The 27,497-nt window shown below is 37.7% G+C and overlaps 1 protein-coding gene across 1 annotated transcript in view; it reads right to left on the reverse strand.

Annotated features, from left to right (window-relative positions):
* Window positions 1–12,250: 12,250 nt before the first annotated feature.
* LOC126826828 (calmodulin) overlaps window positions 12,251–27,497 on the reverse strand; it is a 75,935-nt gene continuing 60,688 nt past the window's right edge. The window contains exons 4-6 of the mRNA XM_050555937.2: window positions 15,288–15,424; window positions 14,690–14,807; window positions 12,251–13,091 (exon numbers count right to left, since the gene is read on the reverse strand). Of these exons, the coding sequence (XP_050411894.1) occupies window positions 13,057–13,091; window positions 14,690–14,807; window positions 15,288–15,424 (290 nt within the window). The 3' untranslated portion in view covers window positions 12,251–13,056. The remainder of the gene's footprint in view (window positions 13,092–14,689; window positions 14,808–15,287; window positions 15,425–27,497) is intronic.

Consider the following 27,497-nt stretch of genomic DNA (forward strand, 5'->3'; position numbering starts at 1 on the left):
AGTGAAATTAAGGCTTAAGGATATTGATATTCAAGATTGGTCAGCTAAGTTAATATCACATGATAGTCTTACTGAATACAGTAATTTTAAACTTGAGCTTAGACAAGAGCACTATTTATCTTTATCTTGTAATGTGGGAATAAAGCTGAGGCGTAATATCACACGATTACGCTTAAACCTGTTACCACTCTCAGCAAATTTATTTAAAAGAGGTATTCTTAAGAACCAAATATGTCCTTTATGTAATGAAGGGAATGAAAACTTATACCATTTTATGTTTACTTGTAACAATCTGACCGATTTAAGAGTTAAATACCTTCCACCAGACTGCATTTGAGATTATTATGATGTAAATCTTCTATATAAGTTATGCACTGTTAGAGATAGATCATTATTGATATCTATAGCACTGTATATAGAGGAGGCGTTGTGTTCTAGACAGGTATAGTTGTTATTCGTTATTAACTCCAATGGCACCCCATCTTGTTATTACCTATTGATATATGCATGTATATACTCAATAACAGAATAATAATATTTATTATAGACATATATATATATATGTATGTTATATTCTATGTACTATGGGTCTATGGCCTTGTATCACTGAATAAAGTATTATTATTTTTATTATTATTATTATCCTAATGGCGATATTGTGCCCTCTTTTCCTGCTACCCTTCCCTTTATCCAACCAGATCCTGTGATACTAATAAAAACCAATCACGTTCAATGTACTTTTATGCACCATAGATCACTCCTCGCTGTTAATTTGCTTTCATCAAAAGTGGGAAAGACAACCTGTCAACGCGAACCCGTCTGGTGATCGACTGAATGTGGCTGGTATTTCTCTGATTTCTTTTTCGATTCGACTGTGTGTAAATCAGTGTAAGTATTTCATGACTAAATTCCTCAACCAATTATCAGTGTATGGTAGTTCATGGCTCAGATATACGTCAAATCAAATCTAGCATGTGCCACAAAACCGAAAGCTCCTGGCAATGCCTCCACCTCTTTAAGTGCCCAAAGTTTGATCTGCGTACCCTATTTGGGAGCCCCCAGCACATCTCGGCATGGTTATGCGTTCTGAACGTCCGAATTAACATATTTACATGAGATAACATAGCGACAATATTTTCTTATTAAAATGGTTTGCTTTGTGTAAAAAAATAATGATATCGACTTCGTTTGATTTCCTATGTTGATTTGTTTTGTTAATGTCAATGGCTTTGGGCAGTATTGTGCTATAACCGACTTGTTCTCTACTGTCGATACAACTTGCTTCTCAATCCGTAAACAACAATTTAACCGAAAGGGCTCATGTGATGGCGCTATTGTACTGTAAAATATAACCAAGAAGAAATATTTTGGTTATTCTATTGACCAAGGTTAACAAAACTACTTTATTATGTTATAAGGGAGCCACAGTGGCTAAGTGGGTAAGACGCTGGCTTGTTAGCCTGGAGGTCGCGTGTTCGATCCCTACACTGGCCGAGAAAGTTCATCGAGATTTTCCGGCGTGTTTTCCCTTGTCAGTAGTGCAGGATGGAGGGCCTGACAAGGACAACTGTCTAGTCCTTCGGGTGATACGAAAAACCGAGGTCCCGTGTATATATTGGAATATACTTAAAAGATCCCCTGGCAGTTGGAATTCGATTTAAGAGTAGGCGATAGTGGCGCTGCCCGGGCAAAATTTCCCTCATAGCACACTGTATGGCATATGCCCGTCTTCATTAGCCCAGTATAGAAGCAGAACAGTAGACGCTGGCTTGCTAGCCTGGAGGTCGCGTGTTCGATCCCTACACTGGCCGAGAAAGTTCATCGGGATTTTCCGGCGTGGTTTCCCCTTGTCAGTAGTGCAGGATGGAGGGCCTGACAAGGACAACTGTCTAGTCCTTCGGATGAGACGAAAAACCGAGGTCCCGTGTATATATTGGAATATACGTAAAATATCCCCTGGCAGTTGGAATTCGATTTAAGAGCAGGCGATAGTGGCGCTGCCCGGGCAAAGTTTCCCTCATAGCACACTGTATGGCATATGCCCGTCTTCATTAGCCCAGTATAGAAGCAGAACAGTAGGACGTTAAACCCCATTTCATTTCATTTCATTTCTTATCATTTTTCAATCATGGCTGACCTCTCACTTCCAAAACCTAAATCATTGCAGAAGACTGTGTCCTATTGTAAACTGAGAGCTATCAACCAACTTAACCAACTTGAAATCTGATATCTTATACAGAGACTTTTCAAATCTATAACACAGAGCCTCAAAACATTATTGATAGCCATGCACCAATTGTCAGAGAAACACACACCATCAGACCAAATCGTAAATGGTACAACGATTCTGTTCGTGAAAGCAAACAGGCACGTCGGAAGGCAGAGAAAGTCTGGCGTAAGAGTAAGCTTGAAATTGACAGACAAATATATGCAAAAGCTCGTAATGATACGAACATCCTCATCCATCAGACCAAACAGAATTTTGTTTTAAATTGTATACAAGAAAAAAATAAAACTTAGAACTTAACAAAATTGTGAACAATATGATCCCAGAGCATCATGATCCCAAGCTACTCGCTGAATCTTTCATTCAGTTCTACAACAATACAATTGTTACCATATGTAGGGCACTTGATAATCGTTCCTTATCAGTATCTGATAACGATATTGGTTCGCCACTATCATAATGATATCCTTACCAGTCTTGACAATAAAAATGTGGTGTTACTGGTTCTTCTTGATTTAAGTGCCGCCTTCGACACAATCGACCAGTCTCTACGGTTAACCCGGCTTCACGATGTTTTCGAACTTGAAGGTAGTGTGTTCCGGTCATATCTCACCTCACATCCCGCCACCAATGCGTTGTCATCAATCATGTTAAGCCTTTGTCTGTAGAACTTAAATTCGGTGTGCCTCAGGGATGGGTACTCGGGCCATTGCTCTACACCGCTTATACCACTCCTCCGGGGCGTATTTGGAAGTCATTCAATCTGAATTACCATATCTATGCTGATGATACTCAACTCTTCATTTCAATTAAACCCGAAAATGAACCTCTTCGAGTGTTTAAACTTGAATCGTGCATTGGCGCTATTAAGTGCTGGATGAAAAAGAAATTCTTAAAGCTCAAAGATGATAAATCTAATCATCTTTTATAGAAAAAAATATATATTATTAATATCTCAATCGGCAATGTTGTTAACCCGGTTAACGGTGTTCGAAATCTTGGTGTACTTTTGGATAAGAATAAGAACACGAATGCTCACATCACCTCAATCTGTAAAGCTTCTAATTCCCAACTTCACATAATGTGATGGATCCACAATTTCCTCGACACTGACTCCACATTAACTTGTTGGTGACCTCGCGTCTCCACTACTGCAACTCGTTACTCTACAACTTACCAGCATATCAAATTAATAAACTACAAAAGATTCAAAACAAAGCTGCAAGAATTGTTACAAAAAAACTAAATTATACATCAATATTACCCCCGGTTTGAAAGAACTCCACTGGCTACCGATTAAGACCAGAATCGATTTTAAAATTCTCATGTGCTGACTTTCTGTGCTTTGTCATGTGATGACCCGCCTCTATACATGTATATTAAAGAATTAATTCAACCCTACCACCCTACCAGAAATCTTCGTTCCGAAACTAAGTACCTTATTAAACCAGTAACTGCAAACTCTTCTTTCGGTAGACACTATGGAATATCATTTTCCTATAGAACTCAAGCACTGTGGATCAATTGACAATTTTAAAAGGAATCTTAAAACACATCTTTTAACTGTTGATCGCGTACTCCATTTAACTAGTGTTTTTCTTTTAACTGGCCATAATAATACCGAAAAGCAGCTTTTGTTGTATTTTAGGACATTATTATTATTATTATTAATATTATTAACTACTTCGATCTGTCTGTGACATGTTGGTTGTTGTCTGGTCGAAATGTCATAACATTGTCAATAAAGCCAATGATGAGAGAATTGAATTTAAATGTCGGAGTTTTGCTCTTAAGTCTGGTTATCTCCCTTTATATATATTGTGAGGGTATGTGAGTAAGATGGGGCACAGGCGTAGGAGCCGCCCGGGATGCTGCAGCCCTCTCAATTTCGGTGAACCGTCCATCTTTCGGACAGTGTATTTCCGTTTTCCGGAATAGGGAATGGGGAACATTATTAGTTGTTTGTTGGTTAACATATAAATTTATATTGTTCAATACATGTGGCAGCAGTTTCGTGTGATGAGTTGGAGGTGGGGGTGCAATGTTGTACATGCTGTCGCAGATGCCAATGTCGACATAGTAAAGGCAACTACTGACGTGGTAGAGTTGTACTCCACGATATTGATTACCCTTATTTTCGACCCGACAAACAGAGCGCCAAATATGTGTATGATAAAGTTTGTCCCAAAAAAATTTGTGGATTAGGGTATGTTCCCAGATCTTGTTTCTTCACGCGTTCAGCGACTGTGATAGCAAATCCAGGATCCATAGGATTGTCTGTTGTAACTATAGCGACATGAAATATACTTCCTTCTATTAATAGTCTTTCCTCTCTCGCCTTTTTTCTCCCCATTTTGTTGACGTTTTGTTCAATATACGTTTATGTGCACCAGCGATAACTTCTCGCCGCTAGTTTGCTTTCATCCTCAATGGGACAGTGAACCAGTCAACGCTTCTGGTGATCAACTGGCGTGTCTGGTATTTCTCTGACTTTGTTGACTTTTTCGTCTAAAATCGAAGGGGAGGGTATGATTGAATTGTTATTTTTTACCAAGTCTTGGTAAATGTTCATGGTTTAGAACCGACTCAAGGGGTTAGTAACGGCCACACATACTGCGAATATTTTTATAATATGCTACTTCAAGTTTGTGTAATTCAAAATTTCACAGGTCAACCTCATGCAAACTATGGAACAAAGACACGATCAGTTGTTGTTCCGCCTGTAAAGGAAAGCGTGCATCCCAATGAAAATAAGGTAAAAGGTTTGATCCGGGCAAAGAGAATGAAATTAAAGGTGGTCTGAAAAATAAAGAGTAATCTCCCCTATAACATTAACAAACCGAGGCACCAACTTGGCAAAGTCTAGGAATTAGAGCCAACTGCAGATTTCACTAAGGTCGCGAGATGTAAACAGGGATGGGGCACGTGATTGTTAGCGAGATTGTGGGTTAGGGTAAGGGCTAGGGGTAGGATTAGAGCTAGCCCTGTTTACCTCTCGTTACCTTTGACCAAATCTGCCGTTGGTCTGAATTTTTAGACCTAACCGCGATTACGCTTGCATTCAAATTTCCTAGGAATCAATACACAATAATACAAATTACACCATCTACTAAAATACTAGTTTGTTTACAAGACAAGCGTGTCTACCCGTTCTCGTGACAATGCAGACGTTCCACGTACAGACTGGTAAAGCAATTCAAAGATCAATAGGTGAAGGCGCCACATTTCTTACGCTTGTACTGAACACACAATAGAAATAAAAGGAAATGTCGTAAATAACGCGCAAAATGACCTATGTTTCTTTTATATTGTTGCATAATATCCAAAATGTTGGATATCCATAATAGCCACCATGGAGTTAACAAGTTTTAGTTACGAATTCTTCGTCTGATATAGAACACCTATGGAAATACCTAAAAAATAAAATAATTGTACATGCATTAGCAAGAGTGTTAATAAGGTTTCGTTATAACTGTTTTTAGAATTCGGTGAAAATTAAAGATACATTAGTTAAAGGAGCTAAATCGTTAATATTTGGGACCTAGAAATTGACACAAATGGGTCGCAACGCATATAATGATGTAATATGAATGTATATAAACCGATTTACATTCAATCGTTTCCGTTTTTACTCTAATTTCAAATCAGTTGTGTTCGGCGAAATACGCCAGAATTCTCAATCGAATGGTAATCTCTAGCGTCTGGTTATTCCAGTCTACACCGACAGTATTTAGCGCGCATGCTCTCCAGATAAGAATATGGCGCCACCGTTTGAATGACTTGTGGAATATGTCTAGTTGGAATTTGATATAAGAGTAGGCTGTAGTGCCGCTGTCCTGGCAAAATTTCCCTCATAGCACACTGTATGGCGTATGCCCGTCTTCATTAGCCCAGTCGGGGCAGAGCAGTAGGACGTTAAACCCCATTTTATTTCATTTATTCTTTTATATAGGTAGACAGTTATCATAAGTAAATATCAGAAATCTAACGAATTTTTGGACGTGGAACTGGCCCGCATGCTCTACTCATCTTTTTTCTTTTTTGGGGCAACGCTCTTGGAAAAAAAGCCCAAAGCTCTGCCAATTCAAGTGCAATCGACATAAAACCGAGAGTTTGGACAATCACATCGATTGAATTTTAATATGACGTCACAATTTAAATATGGCCGCGAAGACAGCATAGTTAGTTCCTGGTCCATAGTACGGTTTTTAGACAGACAACCTATTGAAGTTATTACAAATCAGATGGAGATTGTAGTCTCTAATGGGTTAACACAATTATATAAGATATACTGATGGACGGACAGGCAGGGTACATACAATAATTGAAATAACTAAAATGGAGTTTTAATCGTTTATTTATAACAATAAAACCTTTTAAAAAGTGCAACATATTTAATTTAAAAGAAAAAAAAAACATCGAATAACTCTTTAAAAAATTAAAGACCTGATGATATTTCTAGAGACTTCTCCATTAAGCCTCGGTTATCATACCATTCAATGCCCTATCGCATAATAAAAACTTACCAAACACTGTGCGACTTGTTCCATATTTATTCCAAGATTTAATTTAAAGTGTGGCGTAATTATATTAGTGACTGCATCTTTATAAAATAAAAAAATGCCCACCTGTGTAGCAGTCAACTTTGCGTATGAAATAAAACTGAGTTCAGATGTAACGAATCGGGCGAAAAATCCAAAGATGTACGGGGCATTTTTTAAAATCGGATGAAACAATTTTTATTATAACTGTGAATATATTTAATATATTGAAGTTGTTTTGCAAAATGTTAATCTTAAACAACTATTTTCATTGGCTGTCTTTGAAAAGTTTTACCCAATCACTGATGTTTCACTTTTAAAATGTAGCGCAGTCTTTCCTGCAATTAATGTTTTGGCGGAGCACATATATACAATTTCATGCATTTTCACTGGTGCATCAGAATATTTGCTACCAATCATATAAAACAAAGAAAATAATCCATTTCTTATCATTAAAGAAAAATATAGTACATTGTATAAAAGTGGAATGCATTTCGATGTATGTACAAATTTAATAGGTTTTAATAAACATGGATTACATTTGAAAAGAAAAAAAAAACCACGAAGATAGTATAATTTTAAGAAATTGCAAACCAATAAATACCAGTAGTATTATTTAAAATACCAATAACATTACTTGTACCAATAGCACTCCTTATAATAGCACTAGCATTTACTATCATTAGCATTACCTATAATACCATTAGCAATACTGATAATACCATTAGCAATACTGGTAATACCATTAACATTACATAATATCATTAACATTGCCTATAATACAATTAGCATTACATATAATACCATTAGCAATACTTATAATACTATTAGCATTACCAATAACATTACTTATATACCATTAGCATAATAGTACCATTAGCATAATAAGTACGATTAACATTGCCTATAACATTATCTGTGATACCAATGACAGTATAATATCTTTTAACATTATCTATTATACCATTAGCATTACTTATAGTATTACTATCATTACTTAGAATACAGTACTATTAGATTTACTTATAATACCAATAGCATTACTTATATTACTTATTGGCATTATTTAGAATACTATTAGAATCTCTTATAATATCTATAACATTATCATTAATATTTATTTTATTAACCTAGAATATAATAATACTATCCCTTAAACTTAGTCTACAAATGCGCAACTCTGTGCGTGAAATCGGACTAGCCCAGTGGAAGTAAATATAGTATAAATAAATTATTGACACGCCGATTGTCAAATTCCAATAAAAAGTTTTAGAGAAAGTCAAGATTAGAACAATCACATCATTCGGGGGTCTTCCTAATTTACCAAAGGAATAAATCAAACGTCTACTTAAATAAATCATACTTACGTTTCTTTTTCGATTTTATGTTCTTTATATCTATACTAGACTAAAATCTAACAACACCTTTAAGATGTTTGTGTTCATAAGCTTGACCTGGCCTCTATTCTAGCCAATAGATGATTTGTCTTAGACAAAACCGGTGTTAACCAATTAAAACAGCCGAAGCTAGATTTCAAAGAAAACGGGGAATTAATAAGGAAGTAGTTAGATATTCTTATATTGTAGTCCTGGATAACCAGGTTTAAAACAGGAAGAAGATAAAGATCTAATTTTAAATAGATGATAATAACGAAAGATAGATTAAAACAAGACAAAGATAAAGATCTAATTTTAGATAGATGATAATAACGAAATTGAAGATTAAAATATTTAACATTACTCTATATTTTTTAAATTAGTAAACTGGCACATTTTTCCCATTTTTTCAAAAAATGAAAAAATTCCGATAAAGAATAACGAATTAAATTGAGACAGTAATTGCAGGTTATACATGTATTGGAAACGTTAACGATTGGTTGTCCACACGCTGAACAAACGGCCTATTATGCTATTCTGATTCACGAAAATTAATTCAGCATGCACACACCTTCAAACAATCACACCTCATTACACGCACCCCCCCCCTCCCACTCCCCGAAAGTACACCCGGGGCTGTATCATTCGACTAACTTTCTAAGTTAATTCAGCATGCACATACCTTCAAACAATAACACCTCAGTACACGCACCCCCTCCCCACTCCCCGAATGTACACCCGGGGCTGTAAGATAAGATAAGATAAGATTTTATTGTATCATTTCATATTCGACTAACTTTCTAAGAACATGTATATTTATTTAATTGGTTAAACATAATATAATAACCCACTTCTGTATTTCTACTAGCATCAAACTACTATTTTGGGACCATTTTATCATTTTCTTAGTAGGGGTTTAGTACATTTTAGTATTTTTAAATTATAAGTTTAAATCATATATAAACTCGTATGGTGAAGAACATATAAAGAAACGCGTGTTCTGGATAAGCAAAATATAATGTTGAAGATCGTAAAAAACATTCAATACTCAAAGCCAAGAATACACCGAGGTAATCCATTTAAATGCGAATTACAATAGCTTAAGGTAATGGAGAAAAAAACACTTATATCCTGCTTAAACGCGGACTTTTATTCATCGTTATTTATTTAATAAAAAAAAAAATAAAAACGAAAGAAAAAAGAATTATTTCTAAATTGCGCTCCACGATATATCCTGCTTAAACGCAGACATTTATTCATTGTTTTTTTATTTAAAACGCAAGAAAAAGGGATTATTTCTAAAATTGCACTCGACGATTAGAAAAAAATGGTGGTTCATAATGTCTAAAATATCCATTATTTTAAACGTTGGCAAAATTTTGAATTATACATGATTTGGCGGTTGGCATCTGTAATAGTTACCAGTTTAGGAGCTGGATTTATCGTCCACTCGACACAAATTAGATCATTTCGGGTAGGGGTCATTAACAGTGGGGGGAAACCGATGGACCCGGGGAAAACCCATGAGATTGGGCAGGCGACCCTACTCCTTGTCACGTACAGGCGGGTTATCAAAACCACGCTACTTGACTCAATGGCAGACCTTATGATCTAACGCGTTAAGCCATTCGCCCCACCCACCCCTGCCTGGGATAGCAGGGCGTATGTGGTTAGTGTCAAAATGTCAGTCTCATCATGTTTATTTGGTAGGAATATACATTAAGAATTTCTTATCATCGCTGATAAAATTTACGTGAAAAAGAAATATAAAAAAACTTAAAGAGAAATTTGAGATAGATATTTTTGTAATTAGCTTTTATAAGTATGCTATAACATGTTTTTGATAAAATTTAATAGATTCCGAGAAAAGCATCTATCAACTGAAAGCGATGAAAAAACACATCATGTTAAATGTTAGAGTTTAAGAAACTCATTCGTGCTGTAATATATTACTGAATGAGCTGGAATTGTATCATAAAATATGCTATTTCGTTGTGGAAGTTAAGAGTTTCCACAAAAAAGGAAAAACGATGGATTATATGAGGTTAATCAAATCCCCAGTATATCGGAATACATTAAAATATCAAACATTTGACTATGTGCACGATGCTTGTACCTTTAAAGGCAGGGTCACAGGTTTTATATATCTACAGGACAAATCCTTTAAATTGAACTGTAAATTCGTCCTATAGGTTACAGACCTTTTGGCCTACGGATGAATCCTAAAGTATTCAACAAAACTAGGACTTCTTCAAAGTCAAAAAATGACTGATGTGGAACTCATCTGCGCAACAACCAAGAATAATAGCCTGGAGGGCATATCCGTTAAACTTTCAATAGGATTTTCCTTAAAGGATAAAACCTTTAGTATGACTCTGCCTTTTACAAATTACCATAAAAAGGTAGAAGAGAAAACACACTTGGGACTTACAAACAAAAAACATACATATGACATCAAGCAAAACCACTGTGTTTGGTATATGCACACGATAAGATACCGATTTGGTTTTAATTTCTAACGAACAACCGCCCGCCTTGTTCTAATCGGCATTCCTCGATACTTTCTCGTAGTGTAAATTGATATCATAGAATACCATGCAGACAGGAGGTTTAACCAAAATTAAGGATAGTTTTTTTCCTACTTAGATTTTAGGACTGGATAATCGCCACGTGACGAGGTCCTCTGTAGGGCAAAACACTCTACGAGGGACGAAAAGTATGATCCAGTGTCGTTTATTTGCTTTACTAGATTAGTGTTTGCTTGAAACTAGTTAGTTATTAGGAATAAGAAGGCTACATATGCATGCTTTAGCCACGTCTGTATTTATAAGCTAATTCATGTTTATTTTCGTACTGTTCTGTAATCATGTCGATTGGGAATAAGCTTTATGGTTCTTAGATTAAGCCGCGCTAATTAAACTTAAAACTAGAATACAATTTCGTTTCGTTTATTTCTTGACGGTATTTTGTCTAAAATTTGTGCGGGCAGAAAAACGAAACGAACTTAACATAGATGTCTTATTAGAATGAGTCGAGGTCTTTTGTTGACACCTGACAAGAAACCTTTACAATAAAAGTCAAGGAAGGAAGGTCTAGCAACAATCCACGAAGTTGTGCAATTTTAAACAACCGAAGATAACCAAATCCACATTATCTTGTTCATGAATCAAACACAATGGCTCACTTTAAAGAATTTGGTCTGTTGGGTTTTATCACAGGTTACAGCTTAAATTTTGTAGTCTCGATCAATTGATCCAGACTACTGGGAATTGGCAGTATTAGTAACGACTTAATGATTTAAAATACTGGAATTATGTAGTCTTAATCGTGATAGGTATTTGAGATTTGATAGACTTTGGAGATCAGGAAAATGTAATAATCCGGGAGAAAAATGTCTGAAGTTCTGTGGCATTTTAGATAGTACAAAACGTAATTAGAAACGTACTGGTTACTAAAATACGCAGCCCCTCCTCAGATTTCTCCAAGAACATAGACGAAATGTATTACAAAGTTAAACATATTCTTGATATCATGTCTCATCCGCTCCGAATAACTTATGGTTGTTGGAAGATGATTTTGAGCCTATGTCATAAAATAATGATAGTGCCAATTTCAGACACATTCAAGATATGTCAAACATGTTCAGTTTAATATGAGAAACTTATTTGATATGGACAAGTTCATTATCAATATTTTAAAACAATGATAGTGCCCATTTCAGGCACATTCAAGATGTGCCAAACATGTTCAGTTTAATATGAGAAAATATTTTAATATGAACAAGTTCATTATCAATATTTTAAAACAGATATTATTAACTAAAATTTGATATCGACCCAATAATACAATTATTGTAACATATTTAAAATCTGTATTATTTAAATCTCAAATTGACTGACTATAACATCAATGGTTCATTATCATAAATGTATTTTAAAGTTGAATATGAATATTATAAAAAAACAGATATACGTGAAAATTTGATATCGACCCAATATCAATTTGATATTGAGTCTATTTATGTATGGCGATCATTTTACAATGATGCCGATCTTGTAAATGACTTATAGTAAATAGGTTCAATATCAAATTGTCACGTTAATTAAACCTGTTTTAAACCAAATCTGATACTGGGTGGTTCATTATCATAAATATCATAAATATATTTTAAAGTTCAAAATTAATATTTGATATCAATCCAATACTTGTATCTGTATTGTTTAAAATTTAAATTGAGTAAAATCCAATATCAATTTGATATTGAGCTTATTTATGATGCCGATATTTTTTGCTTTTGAGCTCAAATAGAATATGGTATTATCGCAGATAGGGTCGAAACCAAAAAGTCGAATTAAAAGTTTGATATTGAATGGTTCATTATCATAAATGTATCTTAATAGTTCAATATCATCAAAGTAGTGATAATCAAAAAACAAATAACAGTTGAGTGGCCTATATCACAAAGAAAATATCAAATATCATATATAAATAGCCACGTGCATAAATGTTGAAACGAACAATGATTTTTAAGTGTAACAATATAATTGAACATAATGATGTAAAAAATGTGATATGTTTGAATAATCGTGGAAGAAAATGTTGCAAAAAGGTTTAAGGGAAAAAATGGTGAATTTGTTAAGAAAGAAAAAATCTCGCGTCCATGTTCTTTCATCAACATCGCTTAGAGTCTTGTCAAAATCTCGAATATACACGACTGCATCCAAAATATAAAGACGCCATTGTCAGTGCAAAATTGGATATCTCGTGATTGGTGAATGATGTCGTCCTGCTAAACAAGACCCTTTGTAGCCAAAACAACTTCGCTGCTGCCAAAAGTTCTCTAACGTCACCGCCATGGAGAACCAATCAAAAGTGATGATAACGATCTGTTTATAATATAGGCACCATTTTTTCACGTTGGAATGTGTTTCACAGCTTTTACTAAATGTATAAAATAGAAAAAAAGGGAGACAATTAAACAAGAGAAAGACTATATAGTTTCGTATCTAATTAGATGATATATGTTGTTGTTGTATTAGCAGTTTATTTGTTTACGAAACAGCTTCCCTACCGGTTAATTGGGTCACCTATTCGAAGCCCAAAGCGCTATTATTTATGATGCGCTGTAGATCATAAGGCCTGTTGTTTAGATGGGACGAAAAACCGTGGCCCGTGTACACATTGGCATGCACGTAAAAGATCCCCTGGCCGTTGGAATTGGATATAAGAGTAGGCCTTAGTCGGGCCCGTAGCCAGCTCGTAAACTTTGGTGGGGCTATTGAATTTTTGAGGGGCTGAGGATGTGGCCGGCTTACCGAAGGCGCGAGCCAGGGCAGGGGGTCTATGGGTCCTTCCCCCAGAAAATTTTGAAAATTTGTTACTCTCTCCTCGCATCTGACTGCATTCCTGGGCCTCAAATGGAAGTGCCTCAGGCAGGGTTTTATGGCTGAATTTTCTGAAATTTCGTTCTTCGACTCCTCCCGCCGATATCATCTTGAGGGTAGTAGAGAGTGACTTTTGATTTACGCGGAGAACTCTAGGCCGGACAATACAGCTTTAGTATCAATTTTCAAGTGAACTATGGGTATTCTATTCATAAAATTACAGTATAGGCTGCACAATAGGCATCTTATGTTAGACACAATAGGCAACATTTGAACCGGCGCCTTGTACGTGAACAAATAAACCGGGCCCCTTTGAACCCGTAACCCGGGTATAAAAGGACAGGTCTCAGGAAAATGGCGATAAATTATGCAGTCTCTGGTACCATCAAGAGCCCGAGCAAATTTTAAACTATTTCTTATTCCTATAGCGTAATGAGGTGGACAACCCCTTCCTTTAGTGCTGATCCTGGTGCCGGTGTGGTAGACGATGTAGTCACGTCATCAGAGGACGATGGTCTCTTTCTAATCACAAATGCATCCATCGTTTTATCTTCGTCGCTATCGAATTCTCAATCTCAAAACGTTAAAAAATGTTCTACCAGTGCAAATGGCAACACTGGACACGAGTCGGATGCCGCAAGTACGTGTGTGACAGTAGACAAACACGCCTCACAGTAGTTATGTACAACGCACGTATGGTATCAAGACAAGAGGATCAGGAGGTGATGATGACAGACAGGCCTCGGTGGGCCATGCTACGAGCCTACGGGTCGCCTACCAATTTGAACACTCCTAAAAAGTCATTATTGTTGGCGAAATATTTGGGGGGGGGGGGCTAATTCAATTTTTTTTTTTGGGGGGGGGGGGGGCTTAGCCACCCTATGGCTACGGGTCCGCCCCTTAGCGCCGCTGTCCGGGCAAACTTTTCCTCGCAGCACACTGTATGGCGTATGCCGGTCTTCATTAGCCCAGTCGGAGATTTAACGGTGTCTGGACAAGAAATGGTCCGATCCCGAGTAAGTTACTCCCGAAATAACAACACAAACCGCAGCAAATCATTATAAAGAAGATCCAGTTAATTATACCAGGTGGATGAAATACGAATGAGCCGACCCACTGAAAATTTCTCTAGATTATTCTTTCTTGTAATGCAATACTTATCTTTGTAATCTATTACACCTCTTTCACTTTCCTTTGTGGTACATTCGACTAATTCCTCCACCTCTTCTTGCGACATTTGCTCACCCATTGTCATCATAAAATGTTTAAAATCATCGACCTAAAAATTTAAATTTCATTTAGCAGAGAGAATCACAGAGTTCCGCACAGCTGGCACCGATTGAAGGCTGAGAGAGTCATGCCCCCCCCCCCCCCCGTCCACCCCCTTCTCTCTCTCTCGTCCCAACCCCCTTTTTCTGTCTCCCTCGTAATACATGCTGACCCAAAGTATAAATTAACATCAGTATGAACCTAGCGTTTGGAAAGAAATGACATAGTTTGTGTACGGTCGTGGTTCCCCCTTGTCAGTGATACAGGACGGAGGGCCTGACTATAATAGCTGTCTATTTGTTCAGATGGGACGAAACAGTTGGAATTCGATATAAGAGTAAGCCGTAGTGCCGCTGTCCGGACAAAATTTCCCTCATAGCCCACTGTATGGCGTATGCCCGTCTTCATTAGCCCAGTTCGGAGCAGAACAGTAGGACGTTAAACCCCATTTCATTTCATTTGTGTACGGTCGTCTCTAGCATACTCTTACCTTGATTTTTCCACAACCGTTTCTATCTAATGCTTGGAATGCTGTGAGTATATCCTCTTCATCATTGTTATCCCAATATATACCACCCCGTCTTGCTACATATCTCTCTATATCAGCAAATGGTATGTGCCCTCGTGCTGTAAATTGAAAGAGAAAATTGTAAAAATGTGTGGCATGCCTTCAAAATTAGTTCAACGGGAAACCAGTATGTAGATTGACAATATGTCTTCTTTGCCACATAAGAACAAATAAAGACCCCAAAGAGTCACGTATTGCAACTCTGTGTGTAAATTGAAAGGGGAAATTGTAAAAATGTGTGACATGCCTTCAAAATTAGTTCAATGGGAAACCAGTAGATTGACAAGTTGTCTTCTTTGCCACACAAGAACAAAGACCTACAAAGAGTCACGTATTGCAACTCTGTGTAGGTCCAAAATATTATCGAGGACACATCCCCACTAGAATCCAACCTCCCAGATGAATGAAAGGGTCTTTATAAGGAAAAAAACCGCCATGTCTAGCAATTGCTAAAGTTTGGTTTGACAGTTCGACATCGGTGACGTAAATACAGCATGAAAAACCTTTCAATTAAATGAAAAGGTATTGACAAGGGAAACGCTGTCATGCTTATTGTATACACTTCAATGTAGGGGATATTCAGAAACAATGCAAAACTTCGGAAATGCACTGCTGTTTTTATTAGAGGTAACCAGTGTATGTTAATAACAGTCCAATTGTCTACACATGAACACAAACAGTTCATATGGGAAGCTTATCTGACGGCCCCATTTCACTCGCAAAGAGAAAAGAGATAGACTGTCAAAAGTGAAAATGGACGTTTTTAATTTTTGACTTAATAATGAGTAATTGCTCCACCAATCCTCAGAATTCAGCAATTCGTCGTGGCACGCTCCTAATCAACCGTCCAATCACGATTTGGGGCAACTCTTGCAGTGTTGTCGGTTGATGTTTACGTCGACGAACACGTCTCCCGATCAAATTAACGTAACACACTAAAGCAAAGAACACTAAACAGTAAATCTTATGCAAGAACCGATAGGAAAGCAAGCATGGATAGGATAAACCAGCACACGGCAGTTTTCATCAACCCGCCCTTGAAGTGTCAAATTTGACAATGAACCTCTCCCACGTGTATGGCGCTATTGCGTGTCGCACGCGCATCTCAGTTGTTCTGTTGAGGCGATAAGTTCTTCATCTGTGAACATACTCTCAAAGCATGTCAAGTGTCCATGACTATTTATCATATCACAACCTGCATAGGTATTTGCATTTCAATATCCCCTACTTTTTTTGAAGAGTATAGATCGTAAATAGTATAGGTTGGTCTGAAGATCCGACACTGATGACGAGAAAATAGCACGAAAAACCTTTCAGGTGAATGTTCAATACAAGAGTTAAAGATTGAATTGAAGAATCGACACCGGTAACGAGAATATAGCTTGAAAATCTTTTCAGATAAATGAAAGGGTCTTTTTTTAAAGGAAAACACCACCATGACCATACGACTGTGGGCGTATAGAAATATAATTCAATCGATGGACAGTTTGCTAATAATGTCCAGGGGGGTTGGATGGCTGAATGGTTAGCGTGCGCGCGCTGTATCATAAAGTCTGTCATTGAGTCGACTGGCGTGGTTTCGAATCCCCGGTTGTACGTGGCAAGGAGTAGGGTCGCCTGTCCAACCTCGTGGGTTTTCTCCGGGTCCTCCGGTTTCCTCCCACTGATAATTTTGAAATAAAATTAAACCATATGTTAGTCCCGAAATGACCTAGTTTGTGTCGAGTGGACGTTAAACCCCATTTCTCTCTCTCTATTAATGTCCATGAAATAATCTACTGAAAGTCCCACGTCGAAGTGTACGATTTAGTTTCTTCAAATCTAGTTTACAGAGATTTCAGTTTGAAACAGGTATGTGCTAATTCGGTATTTGCTAATTGCATGGAAAATGACAGTTAATTGTAACGTAGCGCCATAATTGAAATAATAATGAAATGGAATGGGGGTTTAAAGTCATTATTTTCTGCATCAACCGAGCTAAGGAAGCTGGGCGTACGCCATGCAATGTGCTATGTGGGGTATTTTGTCAGAATGCGTTTTCTCAACCCTTGGTTGAATGCCAACTAGCAAGGGTTCTTGTACGTGCACACACACACGTTTACACGGGATTTCGATTTATTGTCCCATCCGAACAACTAGACCCTATCCCTAGCCAGATCCCCTGTACTGTGCCACTGACAAGCTGAAAAGTCCGGGACTTGTCAGTGAACCAGCGCCACCGTGCTTTCATAATAATAAACTCCCGCTTATCGGATTTTATAAAAGACCCAGCCACGTTCCAATCCAACACACACACCCTCAACACCCTATCCCTAAAAATTGAAAAATAGTAATAGACCGTGTTGATATTGCTAATCAACACTAATTACAGTTACATCAATGTAATTATTGCTACCAAAAAAATATCATTAATCAATTTTACATTACCAACAACTGGCTTCTTCCCATTAATTAAAAAGTTTCTAAGAATCAAATGACAATAATAAGAAAATGATTGATGAATTTCTATTAAGAATAAGGATAGTTAATATTGACAATTGTTCTAATTAGCGATAATGTTGCAGTTATTGTAATTAAAGAGACATCAATCCATATGGAATGGTAAAATGTTAGATAATCGTGAGAGAGAGAGAGAGAGAGAGAGAGAGAGAGAGAGAGAGAGAGACTTCCACTAGGCACAAACTGTGTCATTTCGGGACTAACATATGTTTGAATTATATTTCAATAATTCTCTTGCGCGTAGGGATCTCTAGCAGTGGAGAGAAACCGGAGGACCCACGAAGTTGGACAGGCGATCCTACTCCTTGTCACGTACAAGCGGAGAATCGAAACCAACGTCACTTGGCATTGTGATCTAACGCGCACGTGTTTAGCCATTCGGCAACCCATCCTCGCAATGGTGGAATATACGTATTGAAGTCTCTGAACCTTATTTGATGTAGTGTTACCCCCTTGAAAACTAAAATATTGTTAAAGTTGCCAGTCTAAACTTAATATCAGTCCATGGACCAATTCCATACATGATTTACAAAGATATGATTAATTGAAATGGACCGCTTTCTAATCCAACTGAATCCAAGCTGAAAGATTATCGAACGTTGATATTTAGATTTTATTAGGGACCTTATTTTTATAAATAAATTTAAATAATAAATTTTAGCGTGGATTATGCATTGAGTCTTTGATTTAGCAATTAACAATCCAAGTATACTGTGCTTTTTGAATATCATTCTCTCTAAATGATGCAGCATTGATTGTGTGTGTGTCTGAACGGGAGTTACGGTGGCGCAGTAAGACGTTTGGTCGCTAAATTCGAGGTCTCGCGTTCGATCCCTGCGTTGGCTGAGAAAGTTCATCGGGATTTTCCGGTGTGGTTCCCCCTTGTCAGTGATGTAGGGCAGGGGGCTAGCAATGGGCAATATATAGTCGTTCGGATGGGACGAAAAACTGAGTCCCCGTGCACGTAAAAGAACCCTTGGCAGTTGGAATTCGAAATAAGTGTAGGAGTTAGCGCTGCTATCCGGGCGAAATTTCCTGCACAGCAGACTGCCTGGCGTGTTCCTGTCTTCATTAGCCCAGTCCGTGCAGAAAAATTACCCCCCCCCCCTGCATCTCACTTCATTTTGTATGCCTGAAAATCGACGCTGGCTATTGTTACACTATGACTATAAACAGGCGCCTGTAACGTGGAGAATATTCAAAAATTACATTAAGCTATGTCTAAGTATATGTCTAAAGTCTGTTACGTCCAAGTTCGTAAGCGAGATAATAAAATAACTGGTCTGATACCAATTTCTAACTCAGGGGCAAATAACTCGTCTGAAATCGATTCTCTTTCAGTAGATATTATTATTGAAATAATCAGACCAATTATTTGACGTAACAGACTTTAGGCATATATTTATTCATAGCTTAATGTTATTTTTGAATATTTTTCACGTTACAGGCGCCTGTGGACACTGTTTATGTTATAAGACTGTATAATTATGACTACGTAATTACCCAAGGTACGATAAATACTGTAATACATTTGACAATAAGCGATGGGTATCTTGGGATATCTATTTATGAAAGATGACATGCATAAAATCTATTATTCACCATCGCGCCTTTATTTTGTTGTCAAACGCCAAGATTAACTCATTTATAATTCGTGTGATCATAAAAGGAAGACTAGATTTTTTTGCTAACCTGATGTTTAGCAATGGCGCTCACTCAACCGAGAATTCAGCTTCGAGTGATTTAAGTGCAATGGTGTTTTATTTTCTTGAGACTAAAATATGACAATTTTAATTTCTATGATTAAGGGTACTTGTGACCCGATAGTGGAATTTCCCCTCTACTCTCCGAAAAAAAAAATCCCACAACCAAATTTATTTGGAATGCTGAACTGAAACGGTGTTCAACGTCCGACTGTTCTACTCGGACTAGGCTAATGTACACGGGCAGACGCCATACAGTGTGCTATGAGGGAAATTTTTCCCGGACAGAGGCACTCTGGCCTACTCGTATATCGAATTCTAAATGTCAAGCGATCTTTTACTTGCACGCCAATGTATATACGTGACCTGGGTTTTTCGTCCCATCCGAAAGACTAGACATCTGTCCTTGTCAGGCCCACCACTGACAAATGGAAAATCCGGATGAACTTCCTCCGCCAATGCAGGGATCTAACACGAGGACTGCCGCCTAGTGAGTCAGCGTCTTACCCACTTAGCCACCGTGGCTCCCTATTTGGAATACAATCACGTAGTTTTCTCTTACCGTTTGTACTTGATAACGATAAGAGAACACTTGTCGAAACGTCGTGCTATATATAAACAAACCGGTGATTGTTTTCCATATAAAGTGCGTTGTGTTTTTCTATTGGGCTCGATCCAGGGCCGTAAACTAGCTCAGAGCAACGAGGGGGGCGGGAAATGTTCTCAGGGGTGCTGTAAAATTGACGGACAATGTTTATCTATGGTCGACAATATTTTCACAGGGGGGGAGGGTGGGGGGCGAAACTTTTTGCACCCCCCCACCCGCGCCCCCTTAGTTACGGGCCTAAATGCCACTCAAGAATTATACTCTCCTTTGAATCCAAACTTTTATACGAGCAAGCCAATGTGGAAAGGGTGGACTTTGGCGGGGTTTCATCTCACTCGGCAAACTAGCAAATTCGAACCTGACTGGAAACCGCTCGACTAGTATGGGTTAGAATTGTTTTGCTTGTGGTGTTATTTAACATTGGTGATTATTGCAAAGATGACTGAAGTTTGGGCGATTTCCCCTCTTTAATTTTGGAGCCGCGGTAGCCGGTGTTCGCCGAAAACGTTTCTCGGGATTTACCGGCGTGGTTCCCACTTGTCAGTGGTGCAGGGCAGAAGGCCTGGCAAGGGACAGCGTATAGTCGTTTGGATGGGACGAAAAACCGAGGTCCCGTGTACACATTGGCGTGCGGGTAAAAGAGCCATTGGCAGTTGGAATTCCATATATAGACTATAGCACAGCTGACCGGATAGTAGGAGCTTAGACCCCATTCCATGTCATGTCATGCCTCTTTAATTTCTTTGATGTGTAGAAATAATGCTCATTATCCTAGAATATTTACATGTAAAATAGAAATAATGATTGATACCTTTGGGCATTGTATTTATGAAAGATTATCATCTTTACTGTAATTAAGATTTTGCGTGCACTATCCCATGAAGACCCCGCTGCTTCTCTGAAATGGTTTATGCATCCGAAAATTAGAGCAAAGGGTTAACTTAAAGGGGTCTACCGATGAACTAAATAATTACCGATTTAATGCCTCGACGTCGACCATAACAGGGGGGTTGGATGGCCGAATGGTTGGCACGTGCACGCTGTACCATAAAGTATGTCATTGAGTCAACTGGCGTGGTTTCGATTCCCCGGTTGTATGTGACATGGAGTAGGGTCGCCTGTCCAACCTCGTGGATTTTCTCTTGGTTTCCTTGCACTGCCAAACCCCTCATGCGCAAGCAAATTATTGAAATAAAATTGAACCATGCGTTAGTCCCGAAATGACCTAGTTTGTGTCAAGTGGACGTTAAACCCGATTTCTCTCTCTCTCTCTCTCTCTCTCTTCATTTCATTTCAATGTTACATTTCCTTTAAGAATATTTTATTTGACAATTATTCTTTAGTTTATTAATCAGAGTCAAATAATTTAGATGGCTGCCAATCTAAGCTGTTCATGTCTGTCTTGTTAATCTACAAAGAAAATTAATGTTTATGTCTTGGGACTTTACATTTAGAAATGTAACCGATTGTAATCTGTGTTGTACCCAAGGGGTTAATGTTTGTTGAAAATATAGATTGGAGTTGGCTTAATGTTAATTCAGACAGCAGGTGTTTAAGAGCCTAAATAAGCGATTGATGAAAATTGAAGGAGGCTCCATCAAGTCTCTTTAGGACAGCAATGACTTATTAGTAAGGATTGTGAAATCGATCCCAATTAGAATGTAGTGGGCGGAAGTCGATTTTGAGTAATTAAATCCGGTTTCCTCCCACTGCTAAAGACACCTACGCGCAAGCGAATTATTGAAATAAAATTAAAGCATATGTTAGTCCCGAAATGTCGTAGTTTGTGTCGAGTGGACGTTAAACCCTATTTCTATCTCTATCTATGTCGGCCATAACAACTGTGGAAGCAGCCTTTGAACCACACCTACTGTACTGCTACTACTAACTAAGTAGTGAGCTTCATCTGTCGTACTTATCCTTAAAACACTAAAATGAATCCATAGCGTGATTTGGAAGTGAATTATTCGCGTAGAAACCGCATTTGAAATAAACAAACGCGGACGCCAGACAATAATTGTAGTGGGCGACAAAAATACTACACATTAAATACTCAATGTTGTACATTCGTGATATCCCCATCAATAAGATGCCCCAAAACGTGAATGAAGAGAAAGAAATAAGATCTTTATTGATCTCAGGCTATTAGTGTAAATTCCTTAATCAAATTGTTCAATCCAGCCGACGCGATTAACTCACTACAACTTTATGTTGAATGGAACTTCAGCTCCTCAATGCGGTGGATAAATAAACATCCCGGACATTTCCAGCTCTTTAGTACTGAAGATAGAAGGGGTGTTTATAAAGACGCTAGATTGGTGTAATTATTACCAAGAGTGCGTGTTTGTGATACCGTAAAGTTTCAAATAAAATCGTTGGATGGTGATAAAGTAGTGCCTTGTATGGCCGTCTTCATTAGTCTAGTCTGAGTAGAACAGTAGAACATTAAACCCCATTTCAGTTCATTTAATTATGTTTACACAAAATTATTTTATGTAGCAAGTGGACACATCAAGTAGAAACCCTGAAAACATTTGAAATTTTAATAAAAATGAATATTTTTTTTTTCCTTCCAAATTTTTAGTTTTACTTCCTTAACCGTTTCCCTTACCTAAATTTGACAAATAAAAATAGTTCTAACAATTTTGTTATTTGACATAGCAATTTAAACGATTAAAACTAAAACATGGTTTAGATATCAGTCCAGACAACCGAGGCTTATTTATTTGTGCAATGGGGCCTGGCACCGTCAATATAGAGAGACTACGGTAATCGTACAGCGATAAATAGATCATCTTTATCAATATTGTGTGCTAGGGTTTAAATGATAAAAAGAGACGGTATGAAATAATATGTTAGAAATAAAAGATTGGAAAGAATCAATAATTCCAACAAGTCGTGCTTAATACTGATAATAGTGATTAAAGGAAATATAATCTGTGTTCATGAAGACATTACCGGAAATACTTGGACAATTTTAAAGAGAGGCTATTTATAACTCAATGAGTTTTGATATAAGTCGGCCAGTGGGGCGGGTGGAGAGGTGGGGGGGGGCATGGTTAGCTTTAGTGTTTTCAGGCCCGTTGTATGGTGGCTGGGGAGGGGGGATTTTCATTTGTCTATGTGTAGGCCAGTGGAGCAGGCGGAGGGTGGGGCATGGTTAGCTTTAGTGTTTTCAGGCCCGTTGTTCGGGGGTGGGGGTGGGGTCATTTTTATTTCAATTATTCCCTTGAGCCGAGTGTCTTTAGGGAGGAAATTGGAGGACCCGGAGAAAACCCACAATGTTGATCACGCGTTCGACCACCCAACCCCCGGTATATAGAAACAGTTTGACGAACGCGTCCATAGTGCTACATAATGTCGCTTTGTGCTGCATTATGTCTATTACTGCAACGCTGGATCTGTTTTAAGAAATGGAATGAAATGAAATGGGGTTTAACGTCCTACTGTTCTGCTCCTATGCTGGGCTAATGAAGACGGGCATACGCCATACAGTGTGCTATGAGTGAAATTTTGCCCGGGCAGCGGCATGACTATCGCCTACTCTTATATCGATTTCCAACTGCCAAGGGATCTTTTACGTGCATTCCAGTGTATACACGGGACCTCGGTTTTTCGTCTCATCCGAAGGACTAGACAACTGTCCTTGTCAGGCCCTCCGTCCTGCATCACTGACAAGGGGGAACCACGTCGGAAAATCTGAATGAACTTTCTCGGCCAATGCAGGGATCGAACACCCGATCTCCAGGCTAGCGAGCCAGCGTCTTACCCACTTAGCCACGTGATCCCCCCTGTTTTAAGAAGAGAAGAAAATTAAAGAAATTACAAATTTTCGATACTATATATTAGTTTTCAGTGGAATTAGTGTCTATAATTTTTTTTATGTAGGACTAATGAGGCTATATTTAGGTTGAGTCGGCCACACGCTCTGGTTGGAGTGGGGTTTATCTACCACTAACCAGTAGCGTGCGAAGGGGCTAATTTTCGTCAAGGTCGCTGAGATGTAATTAGGGTTAGGGCATGTGATCGTTACCGAGGTTGTAGATTAGGGCAAGCATTAGGGCTAGGGTTACCTACGCAAAGCTGTCTTTCAGTTTCTACATTCTGAATTCTGGAATTGGTAGGAGAGCGCGAAACGTTATGTCGTGTTGTGATGTGTTACTCGGCGTGGGTGAACCGTTTATTTTTTTGTTTTTTTTTTAAAAAAAAACCCAAAAAACCACGTCCCGTGGTTCCCTTCATCTTACAACGGGATCTAAGCCCATAACATTAGCCCATCCCAAACACGGGTTAAGCAATATCTTTTTAAAAGCCCTTACCGCTATTACCAATAAAGTAAAATGACTATATTTCTGCTAGATACCTTGCTTATTATTTACTCACGAATACAGCACCATGTATGTTTGGACTATTAAAGAAAGGTTATTTGTATTTCAGATACACCCGAAGTTGAAGAAACAGCATTTACTTATGAAAATTGATCGGAGACTACATAACCGGATATTCAAGCATTTTTCATGTAATGAATGAATGAATTGGGGTTTGCTGCACCTACATGGCTAATGTCGAAGGGCAAACGCCATAGAGTTTGATAGGGGGCCAATTTTGCCCGGATACCAATTGAATTCCGATTATCAATGGTTCTTGTACGCCCACTCCAACTTGCATACCCGACCTCGGTATTTCGTTCCATCCTAACGACTTTACGTTGTCCCTTGCCATGCCCTCTGTCCTACACCACTGACAGGGGGGAAACACGCCAGAAAATCCCGATGAACTTTCTCGGCCAACACAGGGATCGAACACTGGAGTGTACGTAAAAGATCCCTTGGCAGTCAGAGTGTATACGTATAAGGCGATAAAAAGATGAGTGCGAGATACCGTGGTAGTATTGTGTGCGTTAAAATAGCAACGACCCAAGCCAATCTGATTAAAACACAGATCCTATTTCGTTTCGTTTTTATAGTTCAAAATTTCGTTTTACTTGTCTTCATTACACTAGGATCTGGAAGAGTTGTTATCATTGACGTGTTCTGAATAGTGTGAGGTATTAGCCAATAAAAAGGTCTGTTACGGCGAGCTTTAGGCGTGTTTTGCACGGAACTGTGGGTAATCCACTAGTAACACTAACGTCATAGGCTCACTTGCCGCTCGTATGACCCGTATCGCAACAACCGGTCAGATCTTCATGTAGTGTAGGCCATCGAAAGTATAAAAAACGAAACGAAATAATCAGATTGGACCCAAGCAGTAGTTGACATTCTGTAATAAGTAACGTGGGTTTACTATATGTAAGTAACGTGGGTTTACTATATGTAAGTTATGTTGAACCACTTTTGCGTGGCATTTATACATCTAATAAAATTTATAGAGATGGTTTATCACTTTGAATGAGCTATCCAAGATTTATTGATGTTCGCATGCTGGCATAACAAAAAAGAGGGTTTTTTTTAATTGTTTTTTTTTCTTTTACCAACTTTATTTGTTTTGTGCATGGTTTAAGCACGTCAAATGTCGATTTCACCTTGATAGACACGATATTAATTCCAAACTTGTCACTTGAATGACACCAATACATTCGATGCTGAAATTTACATCTCTTAAAGAATCAAATATCAATCTATTTTCGGGTTATTTTAATCTGCCAGAATGTTTTAAATGTCACTTGTAAAAGATGACTACGCAAATTAAGTAAATAATCACTTGCAACGTCATGACTACAAACATTAAAGAGACGGTAGCGCTTTGTCGATGGTCCATAAAAAAAAATCCATCTGCTTTAATTTGGCTAACAGCCATACGAAATGTGTTCAAATTAGATTGTATATAAATTTGAGAGACATCTGTCAATCCATCGTCAATATGTACATGTTCTAAGTTAAATTACGACCCCTAACCATTCTGATCTATAAACCTAATATCATTTATTATCTTTTTAAATGACATAATGTTCATTTAATAATTTTGACGTATGTCAGTTTTGTAGCACGGACTTCTTTTTTATTGTGTTTGTTTCTTCGTGATCGTAACAAGACTACAGCATCAATGGTTTTACAACTTTTTTGCTAAGCTGTAATGGCTTTACAGGGTTCCTCGTTCTCAATAATAATGGCTGCTAGGAATTTCTGAATGAGCTCTGATCCAACTCGCCTTACACCCTAATTTATACCCCCTAATTTCTGCAGGTCTTCGATAGCCTTGACGTTAATTTCCATCCCAAATATGGAATAAAGCTCTTTATTTCACACGACTAAAGGAGGGGACATTACCTTATTTGGTCTACCAACCATAGGTCAATTAACAGCCAGAATTTGATGGATATCTTGACAATGGTTATGATTTTACCAAAATATCACTGTTTTTTTATGTATAACTATATATTCACGTTCATTAAGTACGCGTGATTTGACGTGTGAAGCAACACTTTTGCAAAGACCCAAAGGACCAAAGTGTTACCGTTTTGAGTGGATTATCTTGGGAAGTCCGACGTGCAAATATAAGAACAACTGACAGTTTGAATTCAAAATAACATTATGCCGTAGCTCCATTGTCCGGTAAAATGAATATACAAATTAATTCTATAGTTGTTCATGGGCCGCACATGCATTAAATATGCATTATCTTTAAGATTTAGATAAAGAGCTAGTCGTTTTTGCTGTGAAAATTTCATTCAAATTGCTTTAATCTCAGCGGAGTTATAAGTGTTTGAAGGTTTGACAAGATATAGCACAATTATCACAGCCTAAGTCTCGATTATCCATTTTTTCGTTTAATTTTTAAATCTCGCCGGTGTTCTCCGATGGTCTGTAGAGTTGAGTATAGCCTTGTCATATGAATAAATGTCTAAATAATAGTTGATATAATATTTGAAGCCTAAATAAACACCCGATTAGATTTTATTACATACTTCGAGAAGGTATTTGTTGAGTAATAAAACCTTAACCTCTCCCTCAAATTCTTAAACCTAACCCTTTTTAAAAGACTGAACTTGGGTCTAATTTAGTTTTTACTTCTTTTAAAAGGGTTAGGGTTAGGGTTCGGGTTAGTATTCCCCTAAATACCCATTTGTATAAAGCGGCCATTTTGGTATGAGTTCTGGCTTGTTCTGGAATTTGTTGCTTCTAGTGGTGATAATATTTGCCGTAAGGACGGCCAGCCCTCGATAAACTACTAGAAGGTTTTATTACTCAACAAATACCTTCTCGAAGTATGTAATAAAATCTAATCGGCTGAAATAAACACCTGCAATATGTATATTTATCACTTACATAATGTTTCTTTCATAAGGTTATAATATGGTCAACATCTTATATTATTAGATAT

This window comes from Patella vulgata, chromosome 1 (genome assembly GCF_932274485.2).
Source record: "Patella vulgata chromosome 1, xgPatVulg1.2, whole genome shotgun sequence".
Classification (NCBI taxonomy): domain Eukaryota; kingdom Metazoa; phylum Mollusca; class Gastropoda; family Patellidae; genus Patella; species Patella vulgata.